Source organism: Dermacentor andersoni, chromosome 3 (assembly GCF_023375885.2).
Source record: "Dermacentor andersoni chromosome 3, qqDerAnde1_hic_scaffold, whole genome shotgun sequence".
Classification (NCBI taxonomy): domain Eukaryota; kingdom Metazoa; phylum Arthropoda; class Arachnida; order Ixodida; family Ixodidae; genus Dermacentor; species Dermacentor andersoni.
Genome location: NC_092816.1, coordinates 109389997 through 109415254, shown reverse-complemented (window position 1 = coordinate 109415254; position 25258 = coordinate 109389997). Strand labels below are relative to the sequence as shown.

At 43.1% G+C, this 25258-nt stretch overlaps 1 protein-coding gene across 3 annotated transcripts in view; it reads right to left on the bottom strand.

The window, feature by feature from the left end:
- LOC126539620 (citron Rho-interacting kinase-like) overlaps positions 1 to 25258 on the bottom strand; it is a 147773-nt gene that overhangs the window by 50157 nt on the left and 72358 nt on the right. For all 3 annotated transcript variants that reach the window (XM_050186510.3, XM_055075061.2, XM_055075055.2), the window contains 8 exons: positions 21672 to 21743; positions 14845 to 14961; positions 13570 to 13679; positions 11815 to 11898; positions 10078 to 10306; positions 6829 to 6969; positions 6198 to 6305; positions 2099 to 2261 (listed from right to left, as the gene is read on the bottom strand). In XM_050186510.3, coding sequence (XP_050042467.2) covers positions 2099 to 2261; positions 6198 to 6305; positions 6829 to 6969; positions 10078 to 10306; positions 11815 to 11898; positions 13570 to 13679; positions 14845 to 14961; positions 21672 to 21743 — 1024 coding nt within the window. The remainder of the gene's footprint in view (positions 1 to 2098; positions 2262 to 6197; positions 6306 to 6828; positions 6970 to 10077; positions 10307 to 11814; positions 11899 to 13569; positions 13680 to 14844; positions 14962 to 21671; positions 21744 to 25258) is intronic.

The following is a 25258-nucleotide window of genomic DNA, read 5'->3' as shown; positions in this document are numbered from 1 at the left end:
CCGTGAAAATTTTTGTATCTGCCTGTAATACAAGAAGCAAACCGTATGCCATAATTACTAATTCATTATTTAAGCCTGTTAGGGTCCTTTGATTCAATGTGTAGCATTTTTGTTTTTTTCTGGCAGCCATCCACAAGTGTACAAAGGGCTACCCATGAGGCTATACTATGCTGTCAAAACAGTATATAGTGTCCAAGAAACAAAGCCTTTTTGCAAAAATATATATTGGTGATCCACTGATGTCTGAAAAATATAAGCAAATGTGGGTCTGTTGTTGTAGACACAGAAAAAAATATGCGGATCCCACACACTGTGGGAATCAATGTAAGCGAGGCTTTTTGTGCTGTTTGATTTGATTGGCGATAATTAGCGGTGATGTTGACGACGAATGTTTAATTCCTTTAACATTTAGTCTAACACGAGAGTGGCGAGTTGATGCTAAATGTTACCTACCTTGCGTGCACCACTGCTGTTTGTGTAGCACACAGAACACAAAGGGCGAGGCGTTTGTTTGAGGTGTTTTTGTGCGCCATACTTCTTAACCTCTGAGAAGGTTGAGCATATTCATTGCCTCACATGGCACATTGCATTTTATTAAATTTTAATTTAATTGCGGGACTGTATGTGCCAAAACCACAATTGGATTATGGGGCATGCCGTAGTGGCGGACTCTGAGTTAAATTTTACACCGTGGTGTTCTTTAGCGTGTCCCTAAATCTAAGAGCATGAGCTTTCTTTTTAATTCGCCCCCGGCGAAATGCGGATGCCCCAGTCAGGATCAAACCAGCAACCTCGAACAATGCCATAGCCGCAAAGCTACCGTGGCGGGCACGGAAGTATTGATTTGACGTGTGACCGCTTCCGCAGTGTCATCGAGACCCTACGCGGTGCGCTTTAATGCGCCTCTGCTTCTGCACGCCCTGTGTAAGTTGTCCGATTGACAAATTTGTATGGCATTTATTGTTTCGGAAACAGCAGAGACATATCCTACCATACTTTGAACTTACATTTATGCCATTTGCCCACAACTGCAGTCGTGTCTATAGTAGTAGCATTTCGTTGCCTTCATATGTCACTTATTTCCTATCAACTCCTTCATCCCAGTGTATGAAAACTGCAAGCGAAGAGTGACAAGGCATTCACTCGTTTCATGACTGCGTCACTTCTACCCATTCTCTGCCTCCTCTCCCCCCCTACTCTCTACCATTCTGCCTAGCTTCCCTCTGGGCTTGCCCGTTACTATAATGGTAAGCGCTGCAATTTCTGCAATGCTGTTACAGGGGGTCACGGATAATCACAGCTGTCAAGAGGCTAATGTGGCGACGCCCAGGGACCTCCAGAGGGCATTGTGCATATTCGACACAGTGCAAAGGTGCGAGTGAGTTTCTCGCTTTGCCTTTCCTCTCCGCCGCCCTCCTGTACTGTAGACACACACTCTGAACCACCCTCTGATGCGGTGTGCCAGACAGCAATAGCAGCAGCAGTGGGAAAGTCAAAGGAAGAGGCAAAGAAAGCTCCACTTTAAAAATACACGCCTCTTTAGATCTCAGAGTGTGTATGATACCACAGCATGACCCATTTAAACGGACACTAAAGAGAAAAATAATTTGAGCTGGCTGAGTTAGTAAATTATGTTCCTACAAAACCAAAAAAGCCACTTCTACCACGAGAGGAGGCTCGGTACGCCGGAAAGGATGCAACAAAGATGGGTGGTGATGACTGGCTTGAAGCTTCCGCACCAGCTTGGCATGATGTCATCAATTTTGACAATGATGTCCAGGCCTAGTTAACATTTTATCAGCAGAGACTGACTACGGTTATTCTAAAAGTGCCAAAGATTGAACTTAGCAAGTTTCAAAATCTCGTACTGAGCCACAACAGCCCAAACATGAAAAAAATACTTTGAATTCCACAATGTCACCCTGAAGTACTAGTGCCGAAGTTTCAGAGAAAAATTGAAAAGCTTCTCTTCTATGGTGTTAAACCTCTCACCTCGAAATTAACAAAATCAGTGTTTTGAAATAATGCCTTATCAATCTAAACTTATTCAGTGCTTCTCTTCAGTGACCACTGCAAAGTCAAGGTGCGGCTTGCTTACACTGTTGGCGTAGCCTCATGGCCTCAGCGTGGCTGCGATCCAAAGCGTCCTGCAGCTGACGGCACTTCGACTGGTATTTGCTCAGGCTGCTTTCCAGTGTCGACGTCTGTGTCAGGTTTGTGCCACAGCAGATGCCGTCCTTGCCCCGGCCACCCCACAGCTTCTGCACAAGTCCCAGTGGCAAAAAAGCAGGACCTCTCTTTCACCAAGAACATGAACACATTGCGAAGCTACATCAAACTGGATGAAACAGTGAATATTAATTTCACTGTTAAGAGGTTTGTTCACGGATGGCAAGGTTTCTTTCTGGTGATTTAGTTTTCCTGATTGAAAGATTTGGCCACTGACCAAATCAAAATAGAAATCTTCTGATGCCTCAGGTTATGAACGAAGCAAGGGTTATATACAAAACAAGTATTCCATACAGAACGCTTGTTCCATACCAAATTCTTGTTCCATGTGGAACCCTCATGCTGAGGGAACCTTTCACGGGGAACAAGAATGAGGAATTCCCTATGTAACACAAAACCTAAGATCTATGTTTTGACTTGGTCGGTTACCTAATCTTTCTATCATGCTTTTCCCCGACCAGACAGTTTTCCACCGAATGCGTGATTTCTTTCATTTTCTTGTGCACGCCTAACGCACAAGCTTGCAAAAGTGATGTTACACTGGGCCTCTTTGTAGCCCTTAAAGTGAAATGTCATTGTACGCATTTCCACGATATCTTTCATGCAAATACACAGGAGATGAAATCCATGAGCTGTGTTGCATGCACGAACATGCTATCAGGTGCAAGGGTTCAGAGGGCTGGAAGGACGACGGGAGAAAGGCGTGCGGAAAAGGCTGGAAAATGAGCGCACGGCAGCTGTTGGGGCCATCGTTCAGCGGCTTGAATTTCTCGTTTTCCTTTTTTCGTTTGAAGGATTTCACATTTCACTACCTTTCAGTACGGACACCCAGCAGCCAGACTTCATATTATAACCGATAATGCGGCATCGGGGCATTGTAGTAGGCTGCCTATTTCACCATGGAAAACATACAAAAGTTGACGGTGCAGCAGCTTCTCATTGTTATAACCGATATATTGTTAAAACCAGTATCGTTATAAGTGGAACGGTTCGGCCGTATAGGCTATAACAAAGGTGCTTTAGTGCAGTATGCGACTTTGTTACAACAACACTCAATTGTAACAGATACCACTGCATAAAGAGAAATGTGTGAAGAGGTGTGATGAGTTGACCCCCATTTGAACAATGTAAGCTCCTAGGAGAGTGTTTTCAATGCACACCTAAATTTTCTTTGCATCTGTGACTGTGCACGTGTTCGTGGATGTGCATGCACATTAGGCTTGCTCCCATATGAGCTGTGCAGTTACAGCAACTGCCATCCAATTCACATGATGACAATGAGTACACAGATCAGTAGGTCCGACTCACGCACCACAATTACGACCGGCAATTCAGCTAGTAACACAGTGTGGAAGCAGCCTAGTAATGGCGTGTAAAATTATACATTGGAGTTCTGTGATGTTTTTTGTGGTATACACTCGAAAAAGAGACACAGGAACTAGAAAAACACAAGAGCCAAGATACCGTATATACTCGTGTAATCGCTGCAGGTTTTTTTTTTTTTTTTTCCGAGATTGGGGTGTAATATAGGGGGTGCCGCCATTACACAGAGAAAAAAACAACATTTTTTGTTTTCGTAAATATTTCCAGAGGTACTTGCCATTATTGAACTACAGTATTCGCTTGTGCTGATTCTGGCTATTCTTGGCTATTCCCATAGCATGTCACCTGCCGGCTTAGAATAAATGGTGATGCCCCACAGACTAGCGACGGCAGCGTCTTGGAGGCAGCCGCTAAATCTCAAAGGCTGTGCTTTTGCTACCTGAAGGCGCTGAAAACTTGGCACGGCTGCCTTGTTTTGATACTGAATAAAAACAAAAAAAGTTGCTTTGGAATTCTTGCACCACATAACAGATAAGGTGCCACCCTTCTCCAAAATCACGGGTGCGGTTTATACATGGGTAATTTTTAAACATACTTCTTGGGGATTTTTTTTTTTTTACAAAGTTCTGGATGTGGCTTTCATGTGGGTGCGGCCATTACATGAGTATATATGGTATCATATCACAGAATGGAGACAGTGTATTCTAAACTTGAAATTGGTTTATTGCGTCAAACCTGGCCGTCAAGGCTCAATATCTAGTATTGATGTTACTGGGAGATGTTATCACTATCATCACGATTGACGACTATAAACATTTTGTATGTTGAGTAATACAGCCACTAGCTTACAGCGATGAGTAAAAAGTCAACCCACGAGGGGCGAGTTGATATAGACTGACCTGTAAAGAGGGGCCACTAGAGTAAGCTCACACACAGACTTGTTCAGTCAGCTATAGTACACTTGCTCAGTAAAGTCTGCAGTTCCTCTGTGGCATGCTATATTTATGCGATCGCATTGGCCAAAATACAATGAAACAGAATGCTTACGAGATTTGTGATAGGACTGCATATGCGTAATATGGCAACCAGAAAATCGCAACATCCACAACATACCTGTGGGTTTTCAGTGTTATTTGTTTTGTTTTTTCTTGTGGAGAGGTGATGCCATGCCTCATCCCTGCCTCTGAAATGGTGGTCGCGACCCGGATGTGATGCTCAATCTGTGGTGTGCGCGAGTCATGGCTACAGATGTGCTCTGTCATCGTGAGAATACCTGCCAGTCATTGCTGGTAAGGTGTCTGCGGTAAGTGTGTAGTGACCCCAGACAGCAAATCATCTCTCGCGTGCAGCATCAGAAGCTCAGTGCTCTAAATAATCAATGCCTAAAGCAGTGACAGAGACATGGAGGTCAGCCAGAATGCTTGGCTGTTTTCTGCGCTGATGTCTTACTTACCCACATAGCCTGTAAATGGCGGCAAAAAAGAAAGAAAGGTGAAAATAAAAGCACACCACACTTTCTATCAACTTTAGTTGAACGACTAACACTGCTGCAACTTTCTTTCTTTCTTTTTTTTTTTTTTACTGTAACAGATAGAAGTACTGCAATATAATGCTAACATGTCCTTGCGCATTCCAGCAGTCCTAATGCTAGAAGTAAAGTGCCCCTTTGATAAAGTCACAAGCATTCGCATGGTTGACTAGTTGATGGAGGAAGAGCTCTAAAATGAATCTTGGAAAATTTTCACTCGCAGCATGCCTAGCATGCTATTCTGAAATAAAATTATATGCACAGTATGTGTCATAGACATGCAACAGGCCACATGAGAGACACCATGGTGGGAGGCTCAATTCATTATGGCAAAACATTGCAGACAATGGGATGGGAAAAACAGACAGCACAAAGCACTAACTATCAACTCATCTTTTTATTGAGCCACACAGTATACAGGGTGTCCCACATAACTTGTGCCAAAATGTAAAAATATGTGAGTGTCTCATTGCTGGACAGAACCAAGGCAGTGTTGTTTGCTGTCACTTGGAACAAGTCAAATTATGTTTTGGTATTTTACCTAGTTACATAATTGTTTATTATTAATTAACTTCTCAATTATCATTTTCAAAGCAAAAGTGTCAATAAGAAAATAGTAGACCATCCTGAAAAATTCCCAATCCAGCTTTCTGTTGCTTAATCCATGCTACATAAACATTTCTTCCAAGCCTGAAATGCCTGCGAAAAGTCCCGCGTGACTAGTTGTGCCACCCATTTTTGTCTAAAAGTAAGTATAACAAAAAAAAAATATATATATATATATATATATATATATATATATATATATATATATATATATATATATATATATATATATATATTTGAAAGAATTGAAAAAAAAAATATATATATATATATTTTTTTTTTCAATTCTTTCAAATATATATATATATATATATATATATTTTTTTTTTTTCCAATTCTTTCAAACGTCTTAAAAATGGTCTTCCTGTGTCATTAAGAAAAATGGGAATTAGAATAGCCACTTTGAAAGCTAATATGTAAAACATTTTTTTAAGCACTGAAGGAATAGGTCAAGCTTGACTTCGAAAGCAAATAAAATGTGCCTTAACACCAAACACTGGGCAGGCCTCACCTTTTTCTTTTTCTCCATTTCGGTGACCTTGGCTTGGAGGAAGTTGATCAGCTTTGTCTGTTGTGCGATGGTCTGGTTCAACTTCATGATTTCAGTCTCAGCAAAGCTCTGCAGCACGAAAAGCAAGACTTTGTAGTCATGGCAGAAGCAGGGGAGAGAGCCCAGAACTTGGGCCAGGATAACACAAAACTGTTCCATTCTGTTTTTATTCCTAATCTGCCATTAGCCCTCCGTGGTAAGTCAAAACGGTTTATCATGGAGGGCTATCTCTCCGAAGTCCTACATTGGGCAGAGCTATGTTCGTATGCATCAGCGCTATAAAATCATTCATTTATGATATGATATGACAATATTGTGTTCCGGCGTTGTCTTCAGGTTGAGTGATGCGATTGATTGATTATAGCATTCCAAACTAGTGCTTTCTCCTTGGTTTTCAGCATTTTCCTGCTGTAGTTACAGAAAGTCACACCAGGACACTTACACCAAGATGAACGTGTGAGAGAGCGAGTGACTCATTGTGGCACACAAGAAGTCCAAAGACAGGATGTGAGGACATGTGTGTCCTTGAGCTGCTGTCCCACCTTTGTGCTGTCACTTCACCAGGATGAGTGGGCAATGTTCGGAGACTTGCCTTCTGTCCGTCCATGTCGCTCTCCACTTTCTCCAGGTATTGCAGGGTCTCCCTGTGGGTGTTCTCAAACTCCTCCAGGTCGCGGCTCAACTTCAGATTGCTGGCCTTCAGGGATGCAATCGTCGTAATGTGATGGGACGCCTGCAGTGACAGTTGGCCACATGGGCAAAGAGCAAGACCACTTAGGCTTGAAAGAAAGCAGTGGTTAACAAGAAAAGTCTAAAGGTAAGAAGCCGAAGTGCAGCAAACAAGCATGTGGTCTAAAGGACATACATGAAATAGTGAAAGAAAAACTGCATATAATGCAGTAGAATTCCGTTAATTTGACTCCGATTAATTTAAATTTTTGGCTTAATTTGATCCTGGCTGAAGGTTCCAGCCGGCACCCATACATTTCTACGAGCCAGAACTTTACTTCCATCCTGAAATTGGCCTTTGCTGGATAACATGAACTAGACCGGTCAGCATCTACCCGCCTGACCCCTATGGTGACCTCAACAGTGACCTCTTTAGTGGCAGCGTCTATCTTGGTGGAGCTTAGTGGGCAGTGTTGAAAAGATGTGATCTTCCACCAAAACGCTCATTTTCGGCCTGCCCCAAGAAGATTTTCAAGTGAAAACGGTCGCTCACAGTGAATCATTACTGTATTCATCCGATCCTAACACACACCATTCTTTTTAAAGGAACGACACCAAATTAGATGCAATTGGATACGAGATCAAAACTGCCTTCGTGGCATTCACAACAGCCTGCCGTCAGAGCCAAGCCTAGCCAACGTCATAATTATTGCCACTACTAGATGGTGACAGATTAAATTCTTGCGATGCATGACAGTGACGGCGCACCGCTTTCAGTTTTTTTATTACAAAAGCTAATTCACAAGATAAATTATTTCGCATGCTAAGCTAGTGGCAACAAGTCGTGTCTTGCATTTTTTTGCCATTCCAGAGAATTGCATGCGTCGCAGGACAAACTAGCAAAGTGGTTAGTCTAGGCATGGGCCTCCAAACCGTTTGCAATTGTTACAGAGCCGCTTGATAAAGCCAGAACATCAAACATACAATGGACTGTACGGAGGACATGCTGCGGTTGATAGACACAATAAAGTGTTGTGTGGACTGATGACAGTGGTCATTAGGTCTAAATAAATGCTGTGAAGGTAAGGTTCACTGGATTCATTCTAGAAAGATTAGGTGCGCATTAGACTTCTACTATTTTGTTTAGGAACTTTACTGTCATTTCTACGTTAATTATTCATTTGCACACATTGAAAGTGGGAGCACATTCACATCTGGGGCGCTTTAGAATTGGACAAATACTGCCAAATGAATCCTCATTCATTTAGAGCAGTATAGCATCGCCATGTTTGCCTAAGGCCAGTAGACACAGGGTTACCTGTTTTATGAGCCGCCCTAACTTCTCCCTATGTCAGTGCACATATTGTGCACATCTTTAGGTGCGAAATACTGGATGCCCTCCGACAATACGTCATATGAAGATAGCGAGGTTGAATGAGATGGCAGCGGTGCTTTAGTAAAGAAATATTATAAAGGTACAGTAGATGTTCGTGATATGTATGATATGCAAAAAAAGCTTTTTTCCTTTCCTTACTACAGTCCTAAAATTACCTGTCGTATTGTATTCAGGATTTTTATCGCATATAAAGAACAACATTAACTTTGGTTGACCTAAATAAAGAATGGCAATCAGTGGCTCAAGCAGCGATACATGATGCATGATACCGCATTTAAAAGGAAAGTTATCATGTGCGCGGAGACGGACGGAAATCGGGCCGCATCACGGGCGTTTGGAGTTCCCAAAAATTGCATGCGGGACTGGCGCAAGCAGAAGGAGAATATTTTCGCCAGCAAAGCAACAAGGAAAGGTTTCAGTGGACTGAAGCAGGACCGCTTCATCGAAATAGAAGAGCTGCTCACGGAATACGTGCAAGAGCAGCGAGCAGCACAGCGGCCTGTGACGACCGATCTGCTCAAAGTACAGGCGATTCAGTTAGCCCTACAGAAAGGGGTAATGCAGAGTGACTTCAAAGCGAGCAGGTGCTGGCTATCAAATTTTATGAAAGGAAAAGGCTTTTCTCTTCGAAGGCAGACAGGGATATGCCAAAAATTGCCCAAAGAATATGAAGAGAAATTGCACAGTTTTCAGCAGTACGTTTTGAAGTTGCACCATAGAAACGGCTACCACTTCGGACAGATTGGAAATGCTGATCAGACGCCGTTCTACTTTGACATGCTTGCCACCACAACCATTGAAAAGAAGCGGGCAAAGCAAGTGCGTGTTTTGTCTTTCGGCCACGAAAAACCTAGTCACTGCAATGCTTTGTTGCACTGCGGATGGGCACAAGCTGCACCTGTATCTTATCTTCAGACGGAAAATGCTCCCGAAAAGAATCGTGTTTCCGAGTGGCGTCATAATGCATGCAAATGAAGACGGTTGGATGACCACGAACTTGGTCACTGACTGGATTGATAACATTTGGTGGAAGAGACCCGACGGCAGTTTGGGTCTGCGTGGGATGCTTGTGCTCGATGCGTTCAGATGCCAACTTGACCAGCGCATCAAGGACAAGCTGGCTACACGCGACATCGACCTTGTCGTGATACCTGGCGGCATGACATCACAACTCCAGCCGCTCGAAGTTTGTTTGAACAAGCCAGTGAAAGATACAATTCAGGCACTCTACACCGAATGGCTTGTCAGTGGCTGCCACGAATTCACGCCTGCCAATAAACTGAAGCCTGCCTCGCTGCAGGACTTTGCTGAATGGGTGAAAGATGCATGGTCCATGATGCCGTCTGCCATGGTCAACAAGGCCTTTAAGTGCGGGATTTCGAATGCCATGGACGGCACCAAGGATGAACTGCTTTGGTCTGTTGATAGCAATAAGGAGTTGTCTGATAGCGACGACAAGTGATACCTATTGCCCCACGTGACTTGTACCGGCGCAGTGAAAATCTTGGCAGCAAGGTACGCCACTTCCATTTGTGTTTTTATTCATCGCAACTTTAGTGTATTGGGAATAAATCTGTTTTTTCCAAATGAGAGAAAATAGTATTTCTATATGAAAGCATGAGGCGCGCTGTATTGTACTCTTTTCTTTTTTTTTTGGTCACGAAAAACGATTGCGCGTTACAATTGAGGGCGCGTTAGAATTGAGTAAATACGGCAATGTCATTTGCAAGGATTACATGGATGCCGGGTATAATTGCAGGGTGATCCGCCCCGTACCTCTTCCTTTATGGCGACCATCTCCTGCTGGTAGGCAGCTTCCCTGCGTTGCCAGGCCTTGGACGAAGCCTCATACGTGCCCAGCTGGCGCCTCAGGTCGGCCATCTGGTCACTCAGCTCCCGCAGGAGGGCCTCCCGCTCGCGCAGGTGGTCCTGGAGGGAGTCCAGGGCTGCCTCCGCCTCCTTCTCACCCTGCGCACGATCCTGCAGCTGCTCCTCCAGCCGCTGCCTGCATCAAGTGCGCGGGCCCATCCTATGAAATGCACCGACGACAACGACGAAAAACAGGCAACAGGACAGGCACTGATAAAGTTATTGCACTGATGAGAGCCCACAGTACTAGAAATGAGGCTTAAAAAACTGAAAGGTCTCCAAGCCCCACAGGATTTTAAGGCAAAGTGGTATAAGGAACTTCCACAAAAAGATTTAGTGCAGTGGTAGAGGCAGCATTTGGCAGTGTGCTTGGTATCAAATGCCAACCACAGAAAGCCAGCAACGTAGCCAGTGTCGGAGCCCCAGAGGGGCAGTATCGCCAGGGAATTTGTGAGAACGTGCAGCCGGATGACGGCGTCGGGAGAGTCGGCATAGCACAGAGGAACACTCATTGGATGTAGCAGAGAATACAGACCAACTAAGCTCAGACATACTGACACATTTGAAAAGATTTAGGTATACATTTGAAACTGACTAAGCTATATTTTGATATAAATAAGTGGGTAAAAGCAGCATTTTACTTTGTTGCATTGAAATTTAACCTTTTATGCAGGTAGGTACAGTCACCAATGGGTTGTTCTTACACGAAAAAGTTCATATTATTTTCCAAATTATCAGGCAATTGAAAAAAAAATTATTTAAAAAGCAAAAACAAATTTCAACGAGAAAAACAAATAATTTTGTTAGATTTGAGAGTTGGCGACCAAAGCTACAGTTTCATGCTGTGCCAACAATATCTTCACGTCACGTCCACTCCACCGCCATGGCTTATGTGTTGCCTGCAGAGGGATGCCACTATTGTGAAGAGCGCAGGCAGAGGGAAGCAAACGCTTCGTCTGCCTCTCGCTTCAACACACCTCTGAAACGAATCAAGATGACGCAATCTTCAGCACTAAACATGCTCTAAACTCATCACTAAATGTGCGGGAAGCCAGCGGACATGAAGCCATGGCCATCTCGACTTGCCCAGCTTTGCACTCACCACTAATTACCTTTACGATAGGGCACACCAGCCACGCATGCGCTAAGCCATGCTGAGAGCCATGTGCAGTCACGGCTAGACTAGGTGCTATTAGGTGCTATTGAAAAAAAATCCTGCTGCATGCTGCTTGAGTCTGAGCAATATCCCCACTTCATGATCTCATAACAGTGGCCACAGGTGGCTTGCCATTTAAACTGTCAAATACTACCACATACATTTTCATTGTGCATTTTGCAAATGTTCTTGTGCTCAGTACTTGTATGTAATGTTTGTGCCGTGAAATGTTTGCAGCTACTCATGCCGATAAAGAATACGTTTTGAAGATGCCTCTGCATTTAAATTCTGAATTCAGTGTGCGAGATGTGTTCTGTTCTGCAGGAAGCTGAATCTCTCACATGAGCCAAGTCAAATTCAGAAACTCAGCATAAGAATCAGCTAAAGCACAGCTCCCACACTAGCCACAAAAACCCAGCAAATGCTGGCAGGAAAAAAAATTTATGAGATAGCTTGAGTAGACAAGTTTCAAGTGATGGGAGACGTACTTGCTAGTCTTTGCCAGCAACAGGGACTCCTTCAGCTCAAAGATCTTCTTGTTGAGCTTGTCCACGGTTTCCTTGTGCGCCGCCCTGCCACAAAGCCAACAGTTAGCAAAACTGTGCATACTGGCAATGCTATGCTCCTGGAGTCACCACCTGGAGCGATCACTCTCAACGTTGCAAAGAAAATTCATAGGTGGCCCCATTTCCTATCACCATGCTAGTCTTCATTGCTGTTAGGGGCAATGCACAGTTGTAATACAGACTTACACATTTCTGTCACCATCATCGTCATCATCATAATTTCTTTTCCTTGCTTTTCTCTCCAGTGACAACAATGACATCCTATGAATCTTCTATGGACATCCGCTGGCAGGGCATGGATATCCTAGGAATATGTACAATACGTTCCGCGGATGACCTCGCATGACCCTCACATGACCGCTTGGCTGCATTTACCGTGTCCTGCGGACACCCCTTACATGTCTGCGAGAGATATCATAGAGGCATGCTGCGGACATATGCCAGTGCCTCTTGCACAGTGTTTGTCATAATGTCTTTTACGGTAGCAGCACACACTGTGGGACAGATACAATGGGCAGAGCACTCATGCATCAAGAACAGATAAATTTTGTGCACACATTACGTGTGCACCACATTCTTCTAGGCCTTTCGCCAAGCACAAGTGGCTTATTGAACTAACCAATGTTCTCAAAGTAAACTGCGTTGGAAAATTTGTAAAGTATGATGTACACACAAGCTAAAGACATGATGGTTTCGGATTGTAATTCGAACTTGAGAGAAAACATAATTCTCTTATGAGGAAACTCAAAGACAAAGTCTCAACAAAAGGTCCATATAAGACAACCGTGGGCCATTTGTGGTAAAATATCTAAAACTGGGTGCCCGGCAGATGACCTATTTGTGTACGAATCGGTGCACCGACAATGGGGCACGATTCGGATGCCCCACGGACGAAGTGTTTTCACTAGGCCCAGCGTAGAGTAGCAGGCCAGAGCAAGCTATAGCTCAGGCTGACCTTTCTGCCTTTCTGTAAGTATTTTCTCTTTCTCTCCACATTTCTGTCTCAAGTGCTCAAGCACTTGAGAGCGCTCCAGCCCTTGGGAGAAAGAGAGGTAACACAGCAGCTATGAGGCGCAATATATCAGGCTCTGTACTGTGTGTCATACAAGTCCTTTTGGCTTCTTTTGTTCATGAGCATTGACTTCCAAAACAGCCAGCAGTGCCCACCTATACGTTTCTTTGCACTGTAATGTGCAGCTTCGCCGCTCTAGACAGAAGTGTGGATGTCTCCACAGCTTATGCAAACCTTTTGTACACATTCTGCTGAAAATGCTCAATGTGGCATGTGGGCAGAAGACTTGTAGTAGCGTCTACAAATTCCCTTTGCTGCAAAGCATTTTCGCAGGATGTCATGGCCCTCTAAAGTTTTGCCAACAACAATCATTTCTGCAGCAGGGGGTGAACAGAGAACGCCCATTCACCCTTACGTGCAATGAAGCAGCAGCCAGGCATACTTCAGAATTAATTCTCAACTGAATCCAAGTTCAAGGTCAGCTGTAGAAGCAGCTACCAAGACAAACTGACAACATTTGCAGGACAAGAAACCCATCTCTTCAACACTAGCAGAACAAAGGCATAAACGTGACACATTCTTAAAAGTTGCTCTCAGTGGTGGCCACGCACCACTTAGGTGGTGCATTAATGAACAAATGGACGGGCAATGGAAAGAGCAATCACCATTGAGCTTTGTACTCGTCATTCTTTCTGTCAGCCTCAGCCAACTCCCTTTCATAGCCGACCACCTGCTTGTCCAACTCCTCACAGGTTTCCTTGAGCACTTCAAGCGTCTGCAAAAAGAGCAGGAAAAATACGTGCAACATTTTACTTAAAGGTCTGACAGGCGAGTGAAACCTTAGGTAATAAGCCTGAGAACCACCAAGCAGCACACATTCTCCTTTACATACCGACACTCCCCGCCCCAAAAAAATTATGTAGATGGACACTGCATCTGCATAACTGGTGTCCACAATGAGAGGTGCTGCAGATTTTGTGGTATGGCTAGAGGCACATGGAGATTACAGTGATAAACACATCCTTCAGCCATCATTGTAGACCTTGCAGAGCAAGCCAAGGTTTTATTCAGCATTAAATCATGTTCAATCACAAGGCAGTTGGAGTATTAGTCTGCTAGCCACATTCACACTAGGCCATGTCAACAAAGTCCATACTGTCATTGTCATCATTATCAAGTGAGATTCAGAGTGTTATTTTCGAAGCTGGAATGAGGAAAATACATTTCAAGTTTATTTCAAATACAACGATTCAATATTCTGGCTTATGTAGTCTGGAATCCCTGATGTCCATGCTTAGACACCCCCTATAAAAATATTTGTCAAATCAAATTTCACCAACAGCTGCTTTTAACCACACAGAACTGTCACTGTCAACTGTTTTGGCCACAAAAGCTTGGTGTCAGGCACCTGAAACGTCACAATGCTCAAATGGATTTGCCACATGGTGATGGCACATCTCGTCAGCATTCTATAGAGCTTAACATGAGAATCGCAGGAAGAGGTAGACTTGAAGTGACAACAGTCAGCCCAGTCGGACAACAGTCAGCCTGAAGCAAACGTTTCGTCAAGAAGATTTGTATTCATTAGGGCAATGACACTGATAAAGGCAAGTCCACCTGTCGAAACTTTGGCTCCAGTTAAATCCCTCACTCGGCCACTCTTTAACGTTTTTACGGAGTTTGAAACTTTCAATGGTCATTGCCTCTATAATAGCCCCTGGAACATGCTCGTATGACACAGTTATTAAGCACCATAATGTCTTCCGTAAGGGCAGTGATAGGACAGCACCAATTGTCACAGCTTACTAGCTATGCTGGAAGCACTCGTGCTTCGATGATGTCTCACTTTCCTATAGATTTAATTGACAGTGCACTCACTAATGCAAAACTGTCCTCACGTAAGCTTGTGCGACAGGGGTGGTGTGAATTTCATGCCTCACCTTGAGCAGCTTGTCCGACTTGGCCTGTTCTTTCTTGAGCTCCTCTTCAAGCTCTTTTGAGCTGTTTAGCACCTGCGTGCGCACCTCAGCCTCACGCTGCGCTTCCAGTTGCAGCACCTGTCTCGTACGAGGCCGCGGTTGTCACGGGGATGGGATGGAAGTCAGGGAAAACAAAAAAAACGGGTAGGAGCGGATGGGGGGGAGTGGGAGTATGAAAACAAGAAGGCATGCAAAACCAAATGAAAAAACAGAAGAGACAAATACTACAAGAAGACGGGGGCGCACAGCGAAGGACGAGCAGGCACTACAGCAACCCGTGTCATTCCAAACCGGAGAAACGATTTTAAGCTCCGTAAACGGCTCAGAACCAATGCACAGTATAACACACAAACATACACATCAAGATTATGTGGATAATAATTGATGCTGGTTTCTCAGAGCTCTCTTTGCATACATATGTATTTAATATGACTCATGCCATAAGTTTTTTGACGTTTTTGGTTCATGAGATGAGATTCTCTTTCTACACCGAAGCTGTATAGGGAAATTCCACGATTTTCACGTGACAGCAGTGGCAGCGTGATTGTACACAGTGGATCTGGCACAGAAACAGTATAAAAGTACTAAGCTCAGATACAGTGAGGTGCCCAAAAATATTCACATATATAGCAAATAAATGGAACCAGATATATAGGGACAGGTTAAAGTTTTGGGTAGATTTCTGGCATTCTCAAACCAGACCTGTAGGACTTCTGAAGGGTGCAACAACTCCCTTACACAGCTGCGGTGGCTTTGATAACACCTCTATGTCATTTTTGATGGTAAGCTTTATGACATCTGAGCATATTTGTAGGCAATCACCTGCCCAATAAATTGCTTACATGAATCCACATTTCCTTGCTCAAACATCTTAAAATGGGGATCGTAAGCAAGAGCTCTGGTGGCACCAGCAAAAAAGAATTTAAAAAAACAAACAGAAATAATTAAAAAATGTATACTATGGACACGGTCTTCAATGCTCAGGCTGCAAGCATTCTAACTTCATGCCTCAAGATATGACCGAAACTAAAGACCACTTGTGTTTCAATTCACTATAAAGAATATTCAAGAACATGCACAACAACCAAAGCAAAAATCAAAAAGGCACCATTTGGGTACACAAATATATATGGTAAAAAATAGTGCAGCTCCGTAAAGTGCTTTTCAAGGCCGACATCAAGAATGCTGGCCTATATAAATGTAGGGAGCACCACAGTTAACTACTCAGAAATTGTATATGCATGTATATTTGCATACTGAATTGGCACATCTATAATGTGTAGCTAATCTACTCTGTGTGTATAAGGCTACAAAAAGTGTACGAAACTGCAAGCTGCATCTCCTGTTCAGCACACAATAACCTGCACGGTTTCCAAAATATAGGTGCATGCGCGCTGTATTTTTCAGGCACAAGAACAGGCTTACCAGGCACCACTGCACAAACCACATGGCCAATAAATGAGCTACAAAAATAGCAGCAAGCGATAGCATCATCTCCACGACACGTGCCGTTATCCATTCCCAGTATTTAACTACCTATCCAAAAGGATTGTGCTTTGGACTGATAGTACGACAGCATGAAGAGCACTTTCGACTGAGCAACTTAGCATTCTTAGCATTAAACTTAGCACAGAGCAACTTAGCATTCTGCTCTGCAGCCACAATGCATGATGAAAATGACTGAAATAATTTGTCAAGTTTGACAGTATACCTCTTCAAAGTTACTGTTATATACTCATTACTTTGGATTTGTATCATAAGTATGCAATGTCCCTTTCAAGGGAACTGTGGGCTTATAAAAAATATGTTGCTTCTTGCTACCAAAGCCTGCAACCACTGATTGCAACAAGATTACCAAAAAAATTTTACAATGGCATCATAAAAGAATTTAAAATTATCGGGTTTAACCTGCCAAAACCACTTTCTGATTATGAGGCACGCCGTAGTGGAGGACTCCGGAAATTTCTACCACCTGGGGATCTTCATCGTGCACCTAAATCTAAGTACACGGGTGTTTTCGCATTTCGATCCCATCGAATCATAAAAGATTTCACTGTCTGTCAGTATAAAGGAAGATTCCATCAAATGATTTCAAGCGAAACGAACGATGTTCACTTTTGTTGAGCACATAAATACCTGTATTTCTGTATTATCAGTGCTTACCATCATCTGTCATTCCTTACTTCAATGTTGCAGTTATTGCATCTGTCTGCGCACGATGTTCTTCTTTCTTTCCCACTATGTGCTGTTTTTCACACCATACTATTAATTTCCCATTGTAAGGGGAGATCTCGCGCTCTGTATATCAATTTAGAGATATGCTACTGCTTTTATGTTTGTATGAATTACGTTTTGGCATTATACATGACAATAAAATTGAAGAAAGAGAAAAATTTCGATTTCACTCAAAAGATAAGCACCATTAGCTGCAAATGCACACATGTAAGACCAGCATAAGCGCAGTCAGGCACACAAAAGGAAAAAAAAAAAATTGAAATTCAAGGAAGTCTCCGGACGGAGAAATAAAACCATGCCTCCACCGTTCAATCAAGCAAAACATGACAGGAGGCAGAGCACTGCTAGACAAAAATGTAGTAGTAAAACATCAAAACCAAGGCTGTGGCATAAAGTAGCTGCTCACAGTCGTAAGAAGGTTGGCGTGGAGGAGGGTTGTCAGGTGAGGGCACAGGGAAATCAGTGAGTGAAGCATCATCAGTGTGGGAAAGCTCACTTTGTACTCTATTCAACATTCTATTCGTTCTCCAAAAAGAGGGAAGGGATCAACCAGGCTTTTTAATTTCAAAGCCACAGTCACAATAATTTATAATGGACAAGCTATTTGGCCATGAGATGCCAGGCCAAACAAATATATTGTAAAAATTCAATCAAATTATGGGATCGAACCTTAAGGGGCCCCTAAACAATCTCTGACATTCTTTTACACATTTCAAATAAACACGAACAGTGTGTACATAATGCCCTGATGATCATCTTTAGTGAATATGGGAAAGCTATGCGGCGCAGAGGTGCCACAAATGCAAAAAACAACTTCGTGCTCATCTCCTGGCATTTTTGGTTCCTCTCTGTGCACTGTGATGTTGGCAGCGTAAACGCTGTTGAATGGTTAGCCTACGATAACCTACAACTTCTGGTTTGTCTGGAAGCCTGCCTCCATGCAGTTGATGCAGTCTTGTTTTGTTTTGTTGCTTGCTTGTGTGCACACATGTTGAAAATTTCGGCTTGTGATTCGCAGTACCACATGGCTTGTGTTTCAAGTACACATTTAAAAAGTAATGAAAATTTGAAAAGAAATTGTGCACTGTCCCATGCACTGTGGGAATCTATGTTATGCAAAGCATTTTGCTGGTACTTGGCTAGCCAGCATTGTTTGGGGTTCCAAAAAACAATACCAGGTGGACCTATGTGTCCCTATAAATTGAGTAGTTATGTGTGTATGTGTGTGTGCGACAAAAGCAGCACGATGACAACCACATTGAAGACAATCGTATGGCAGCAATGGCATGATTTGTGCACCGGCCGTTCAACGCAAGCCTAGGACATTGTGATTGTTGGTATTTACATACTTAGCGGACAAGCGTAGGTGAGAGAAGCATGGATTCTGACGTTATCAGCCACTACATGTTATACAACTGTATGTACATATGGCTATTTCGTGTGGTCTGTGTTAAAATGACGACGGCATTTCTACTTCGGCGAAGAAATGTTAAACCATGATTAACTTGGGAGATCATTAAGTATCTACAAAGTTGAACAGCTTCTATGTAGTGCAAGTTGCTACGAAGAAAGTAATGGGCAAAGTGGGCTTGTCCGGGAGGTGGTGCAGTCTAATATGGTGCCTCAAAGTGCAAGCTGTCGCAAGGAAAGAATACGACGAACTGACACGGGGTGCACGCGCCGAGATAGTGCAGTCTAAAATGGTGCCTCAAGACGCGAGCAGTTACAAGGACAGATGACAATATGGCACGAGATGCATGCGTTGAGCATTTAGAAGAGCTGGCTGGCTTTTGAATGAGGGAAGCATGGGTGCGATTGTGGCCCAATGGTTAGAGAACTCGGCCGCTATGCTTGATGGCAGAAACTCGATTCCCACATTGGCTACACATTATTTTATTTTCCTTAAAGTGATGCGGGACAGAAACCTACCTAGCGCAAAGTACTAAGAATGAGGAAAAGAATGCCTCTCATTAAAAGAAACGCATAATGCAAGTCCTTCTCCACACCGATACGGTATCATGTTGCGGGCCTGACAATGTGCCAGCGGGTAACGGGGCCTCCTCCGTCCGTTTGCTTGCACTCTCTCTTTTCTATTTGTGTGGTTGGTTGTCGGGCCTCTAAGAATGTATTGTAAGCAGAACAGGCAGTGATCACACATCATTCACAACACAGGGTCCATCGTGGCACTGCTTCACAGGAGCACGGGCCAACACGCCAGCAACAGTGGGTTAGCCGAAAAACACGGAGTCGTGATAACCGGACGTGGACAGTGTTTTGAAACAAGAAAAATAAAAATGCACAAATGTGATGTTGGTGATGATGTAGTGTCCATGTGCCATTTTGAGGAGTTTTGAGGAATACTCAGTGAGGAGAAGAGACCACTTGAGAGGATAGTGCCAAAGGAGAGGGAGAAAAAAGCGGCGGCCACTTCTTTGGTCCTTAAACACCCATAACTGCTTTTATGGCATCATTTAGAAAAAAATTCTTGAAGTGGCGTGCTCATTGCAGACTCCTACACAAGTGCCACTATATAAAAAATTCTCGGCTTCGGGGTGGTTTGGGGGCCTTTTCATAGATCTTGACGACCTCAGCTTGCCATGAGCGATCGTCACTTTTTATCTATGACGAGCCCACTTTGTCTTGAATATGTACCAACTTTCTGAATCACTTGTTGCATGCAGAGAAAACTGTTATTTTTGGTTGATTTTTTTTTACACAATGTAGACTGTATTGTATCGTCATTGTTCTTAATGAATTAGATTTTATGAATTAGAAACGGTAATTACTCACTTGCATTTACTTTCTCACTGTTTGAATCACAAATTCATAACTTGACTAAATCTTGTTGTTGAGCAAGATAACTACAGTCAACCAGCGATATTTGGACATGCCTGATAATTTGGACACTGAAACCCTTAACCATTTGATTTTTCTTATTTCTTTTTTTTTCTGTGACTACACATCCGAAATGGCACTAATTGAAGGCACCACTGCTGCCATTTTGATTATCTGGAAAGCCTCTAACCAGAGCTCTTACATGCCGATTGCTGGCAGCCTTAGTTGTCTTGTGCTGTTGTTAGGCCTAGTTGCCTCGACGTTCACTATAAGCTTCCTGCAGTTCAGTGCCATGATTTAATGCGTTAGCGTTAAATCACGCCAACATTAACAATAGAGAAAAAAAAATTACCCAATACAGTAATGCTTATTTTTTTACTGTTTATATGTTACTGGAAAACACGATATTTCGGCACCGATGTTCAGTACATCGCTAAACTGTGAACGCATGACACCATATTTCAGGCTGCTAGATTACACATAAACAAGAAAATGCACAAGGTGTGTGCAATCAAGAACGGTAGCCGTCTGCCGTGGCAGCTTCACCACAATACCCGCCCGACCGTCTCACGTGAAAATGCTGGTGCGCACTCGGTTTCTTATTCCCGTACCAGCAAATTACCTCCTGGGTCATCGCACGGCGCATTTCCAGCTATTGGCACCAACCCTATCACCACAAGCATCTTCACCTATCTGTTTCACAGTACGTGGGGCTTAGTGCCGTTAGAAGTGTTCTGCACGCTTTTAGTAGGCGACAATACAAATGCGCCGCAGTTCCCTGCTGCCGGCAGCGCAATGTTAACGACATGTTGTCCTCCGGTGGCATTCAGCCCACCAGCTCAATTTCGTTTCATCTTAAAACACTACACAATATAAAAACAAGAAATGCGTCTCAGGCCGCCAACACCTTACCAGCTCGATGCGCGTCGGTGTCTCGTGCCTCATGCAGCAACAATTTGTGCAACGCTTCACATTACATAGATGTCAACTACAGTTGAGTTTGTCAATTTTTTTTAGTTACTTCGGATCCTCATTTTTCCCGGTTAGTATGTTTCTGATCACATCTTTTAAAAAAAGGTATGGGCCAGCTTCTACTGTATATGTTCTACTGTGCGTGTGTGTGTCACATGCACGCACACACACACACACATGCACTCTCACAAACACAGTTGCTATATATATATATATATATATATATATATATATATATATATATACATATATATATACTGCAACTGACGGTGGTCTGCTCCGGGCCCCCGGGGGTCAGATGCACTTTGCTCCTTGAAGAGGCGGGAGACACGTGTCGAGTGAGCTCCTGAACAACACTTTGTAATGCGGTGGACGCAGTTTAAATCATGGATTCAGGACCTCAAAGAGGTACGACGTAATGCTAACGCAATTCTCTTGCATTTGCTTTTAACTGGCCATGGAATTTTTTTCACTTATGGAATTCACCGCTGTCGGCAATGGCATTAACAGCAACAATGGTATATCGTGGCATAATATGGCTCTTTAAGGAAGTCCACAGATTGGAAGCGTGTAATTACATTCTACAGCTGTTCAAGTAAAATCACAACTAAATGAGCTAGTTGTGGCAAGAAAGTATCGAAATTACACGAGAACAATCATTTCAGGCAACACGATTAACAATGACAACTTTTCAACGTTAGGACTTGATTACTTCTCCGTGAGACAGGGCACACTGCACCACATACCTTGCATTTCACTGTCAGCTCCCGGCATTCATCAGCCTTTGAGACACACTTGGCTTCCAGATCTTTTGTCGACTGCAAAGTGGGAAAGTGGATCCCAGAAACACCACCACAAAGGTCATAAAAGCAGCACAGAGCATTTACAAAATGTAGAGACGTGAAGCAAGTGATCTCCAACATGCAGACAAGGAAAAGACAATGCATAAGAAAGGAGAACCTTGAGCTGTGTGCGGCACAAGCAGAAGAGGATCAGCAGAGTTCGCAAGTGACACAGAGTTTGTGATTGACACATGAACTTTTTCTGTACCGTACCCATTGGGCGTCGTTAGCCTGCTAACGATGATCTGAAATGCAGCTTTTGTGACCTCCCGCACTGCTCACGGACGACACACTGCATTATCAGTCGTGAAGGAGGAGAACTATATTTTTGTTTTCTAAGCAGTTCGCTTTTTTCCCGCCAAACGGTAATTTTTGAATGTGCTCCGAAGTTTCGCGATCTTCAAGGTAGAAGCAAAAATGGCTGCCTCCTGAACGGCACACGCGCTTCTAAAGATCATAGATCTTGTGATTCCGCTATGTCTGCAGCTGATGTTATCAATGGATCGAGCATCAGCAAGTCTGAGGATGCCGATTTTCATCGGGCTTTGACTCAGAGTCGCAACGATGCAAACAAGCCTGGAACGTCAGCAGCCGCAGCCCAGCACGCCCAACTGTAGTGCTTGCAGCTAAATGTTTGTAGCGGAATACCTGTTCACCGTAATTTTTTTAAATTTTTTCGGAGATAGTGTCATGACATGGCAATACATTTTGTATATCTCATAATTCTTGTTACATATTTTTCTTAGTAGATACGAGCATGCCTCTACAAACTTTGTCAAATTAATCCCACAATCTTGATTCTAGCAACATATATCTTTTTTATGACATACATCTCGTTAATAAAGCCAGCATGCGTGAAAAGTGCATTCATTGTGCTTTCTTTTTACGCATTACATAAAATACTGAGTGCAGTAGTTCCTCCAGAAAAAAAAACATCTTGCTTAACCTACAGAAAACAGCTATTTTCCCCAGGGTAGGAAAAGAGTTAACTCTCATTTTAAACAGATAGTCTTTCTTTTTTTTTCCACTTAGCGGTTTGTATGTTTCTGGCTCTGTATGAGAGGAGAGTCTGCTTGAGCTACTATATATAGGTATGTGCAGGCTGCTGTTGTCTTGCACAGCAAACAAGGGCCGCGAGGCATGTGCCTAATTAGACGACTTGTGTCACTGGGTATGTGATATTAGTATGTGGCCATTCTCGGCCAATCCCCTGTAATCGATGTGCCAAGGTGACACAAGGCACATGTAGCCTCGAATATATTACATCGATAGTGCCTCAGCCAAAACAGGCACCTCATGTTGTGCCTGGCTGCTTGATCAATAGCCATTGCAACGAAGTTGCAGCCAAGGGCCACATTCCGAAAAGATCCACTTCGGCGATAGTTCACTGTCAGGCGAGCAGTGGTTGGCTGGTTGAGCAAAATCCCATGGCATAGATCATCCGATTTTGCCAAAACAACCAATCGGCACGCGCCTGACTCCAAGCTATCGCCGAGGTAATAGTATCACCGAAGTGGATCGTTTCAGATTGCGGCTCCAGGATACTAAGGATAGTTGGGGTTGCTGCAGAGTTTCAGCTGGGGTGCTGGCATTACAAGATGTATTATGTTGTGGTATCATTGTGGTTGGCAACGAGATTTCCAATTCGTGTGCCTGTATACGTACCAATAAGGCTTCACAATTCACGGATAGCTTGGGGTTATGCAGCAGGTCACACAAGAAAGCTATTGCTGAGATTGACAATAATCTTTGATGGCCTCTGCTATAATTTTTTTCGTAAGGCCTACACTCTTTTTCACACATAGAAGGCAATACTGTACTACAAACGCTAAGGACTGCTCGCATTCGTGAAGGATGTGGGTCCAGTTCCCACCAGCAGCAAGTTGCTGTTTTTCATTCAGTTTCATTTCGCTTCGCCATGTCAATTCACCTTACACCTTACATATTCATCTTAGATTTCAATTAAAACAACAAATGATTTCCCACATGCCTTTCTTGGCTTCACATGGTTGTGACTAACAAAAATTGGGCCTCTCACTCCCCTTCTCCTCTCAATCAATAAAACAGAGCATCTTCTGTGAAAGAAAGACCTAGACATGGGTCATTCGATGCCAAATCAACCACTGTTTTTTTCAACCATTGCCGATATAGCTGAAAACATTTACACAGGTCTGTCGAATTTTTTGCAAAAAAAAAAAGGACTTTGCAATTTTTTTCTATGCAATCTGCTAAACTTTCAACACAGTAAATATTTTTCAGCTGTGCTATGTTGACTGGGCTACCATTATATACTTTGTTTCTGCCTTCTAAATTTCTAAGTTCTAAAAAGAAAGTCAAACTTATCAATTTTACTCGCTTTAGCTAGGGCCAGAAGCAACCAAAATATTCAAATACAAGTATTTCAAAAATTGACACTTTTGCCAGTCATATCGTATCATTGGCTTGCCTTGCACACAATCTGAATGACTAGATCAGAGAACATACCTTTGCAAAAAAATGTTCATTGGTGCTCTCTCTCTTGGCTGGACAACAATAAATTCTTACCAAAATGCAAGAAACATTTTGGCAGTAAAAATAAACGAGGAGAACACGTTTTGAACTTCAGCAGACCTGTGGAAATTTTTTCAGCTATATCAGTGATGGTCGAAAAATATGTTAGTTCATTTGGCATGGAATGACTTATAAAAATCGGGCCCCTCGGTTAACCCCCTTTCTTCTCGTTTATTACATAATGAGGGTCTCGAATCCGGCAACATTGATGCCTTCAGGTAACATATGTGGGTTTATTGACCAGTTGCCTTCACCCAAAAAGATCACGTTCTCGTGACGCCTGCGGCAAAAAGGACGTTCCACGTCCGCCGCCAAGGTCTGTGAGTGGTGGCTCTGGCTAACACTCCCAGGGTTCTACTAGGACACATAAATACCCAAGAAAGTGGACGGGGAAATAACGCCGCGGTAACTCAATTGGTAGAGCATCGCATGCGAAATGCGAAGGTTGTGGGTTCAGTTCCCACCTGTGGCAAGTTGTTTTTTTATCCACTTTAATTTCCATTAATGTATCGTTACATTATTTTATTTATTAAGCACAAGTAATTTCCCCTATGTTGTCCTTGGTGTCAGTGTTTGTTGGCTTCTCATGATACGTCTGCGTCATGTAATTTGATGTAGCATTAAATCTCATTTTTATATTTGTGTCACAAAATACGATGCAATTGTTACATCAATTGTTACATGGAATATCACAGATCTTAACATACTTATCACCAAATGAGCAGAGTGGCAATGAGTAGTCCCAGCAGACTGATTGCACTCCAGACCAAAACACAGCACACACCTCGGCAGACGCACAGGGGTGGAACAAATATGTGCTTTGACATAACCGTACGACCACAAACTGTAGTTGTAATATATGAATTAGTTATTTTGAAGACGCCATCGTAGATCAAATACAACTGCAATGCTAAAACGAATGAACTGAAACTTCCACAACA